The sequence below is a fragment of the Gracilinanus agilis genome, chromosome 4 (genome assembly GCF_016433145.1).
Source record: "Gracilinanus agilis isolate LMUSP501 chromosome 4, AgileGrace, whole genome shotgun sequence".
Lineage (NCBI taxonomy): Eukaryota > Metazoa > Chordata > Mammalia > Didelphimorphia > Didelphidae > Gracilinanus > Gracilinanus agilis.
Window position 1 is genome coordinate 480,408,754 of NC_058133.1, and position 1,129 is coordinate 480,409,882.

At 38.0% G+C, this 1,129-nt stretch overlaps 1 protein-coding gene across 1 annotated transcript; it reads left to right on the top strand.

Moving 5' to 3' along the window:
* Positions 1–663: 663 nt before the first annotated feature.
* On the top strand, positions 664–925 carry LOC123247343 (small ubiquitin-related modifier 2-A-like). Its single transcript, XM_044676211.1, has 2 exons — positions 664–817; positions 876–925. Exons 1-2 carry the CDS (start codon positions 664–666, stop codon positions 923–925), a joined length of 204 nt encoding a protein of 67 aa, XP_044532146.1.
* The last annotated feature ends 204 nt before the right edge of the window (positions 926–1,129 follow it).

Genomic DNA, 1,129 nt, shown 5'->3' on the forward strand with positions numbered 1-1,129 from the left:
TCTTCTTCTTCTTCTTCTTCTTCTTCTTCTTCTTCTTCTTCTTCTTCTTCTTCTTCTTCTTCTTCTTCTTCTTCTTCTTCTTCTTCTTCTTCTTCTTCTTCTTCTTCTTCTTCTTCTTCTTCTTCTTCTTCTTCTTCTTCTTCTTCTTCTTCTTCTTCTTCTTCTTCTTCTTCTTCTTCTTCTTCTTCTTCTTCTTCTTCTTCTTCTTCTTCTTCTTCTTCTTCTTCTTCTTCTTCTTCTTCTTCTTCTTCTTCTTCTTCTTCTTCTTCTTCTTCTTCTTCTTCTTCTTCTTCTTCTTCTTCTTCTTCTTCTTCTTCTTCTTCTTCTTCTTCTTCTTCTTCTTCTTCTTCTTCTTCTTCTTCTTCTTCTTCTTCTTCTTCTTCTTCTTCTTCTTCTTCTTCTTCTTCTTCTTCTTCTTCTTCTTCTTCTTCTTCTTCTTCTTCTTCTTCTTCTTCTTCTTCTTCTTCTTCTTCTTCTTCTTCTTCTTCTTCTTCTTCTTCTTCTTCTTCTTCTTCTTCTTCTTCTTCTTCTTCTTCTTCTTCTTCTTCCTCTTCCTCCTTTATCCCTACCTATTCCTCCTGCCACTGCTGCTCCCTCCCTCACCATTCCTGTAGTGTGGACCATCTTGGTGCCTCTTGTCAAGCGGAGACTCTCAGACTTGCCATGGTTGATGCGCAGCCTAAGGAAGGAGTCAAGAGTGAGAACAGCTACCATATTAATTTGATAGTATCAGGGCAAGATGGTTTGGTGGTGCAGATGAAGATTACTAGGCCCACACCAACAGGTAAACTAATGAAAGCCTATTGTGAAGGACAGGGTTTGTCAATGAGACAGATCAGATTCTGATTTGTTTGGGCAGTCAATAAATGAAGCAGACATACCTGCACAGTTGGAAATGGAGGAAGAAGATACAATATTCTGGTAGCAGACAGGAGGCATTTACTCAAAAGAGAACTTTCCACTCTATTCTCAAACTGTTCTCCCAAGGAAAATAATGCATTCACAATTAGAAAACCAAAATTTGGTTCATCCATATCCTGACTACTACAGAATAATTTTTCCTCTTCTTGGACTTCCTTCCCCCATTTCTTTATTATACAAAAGGTAACTAGTGTATGTGTACAGGAAG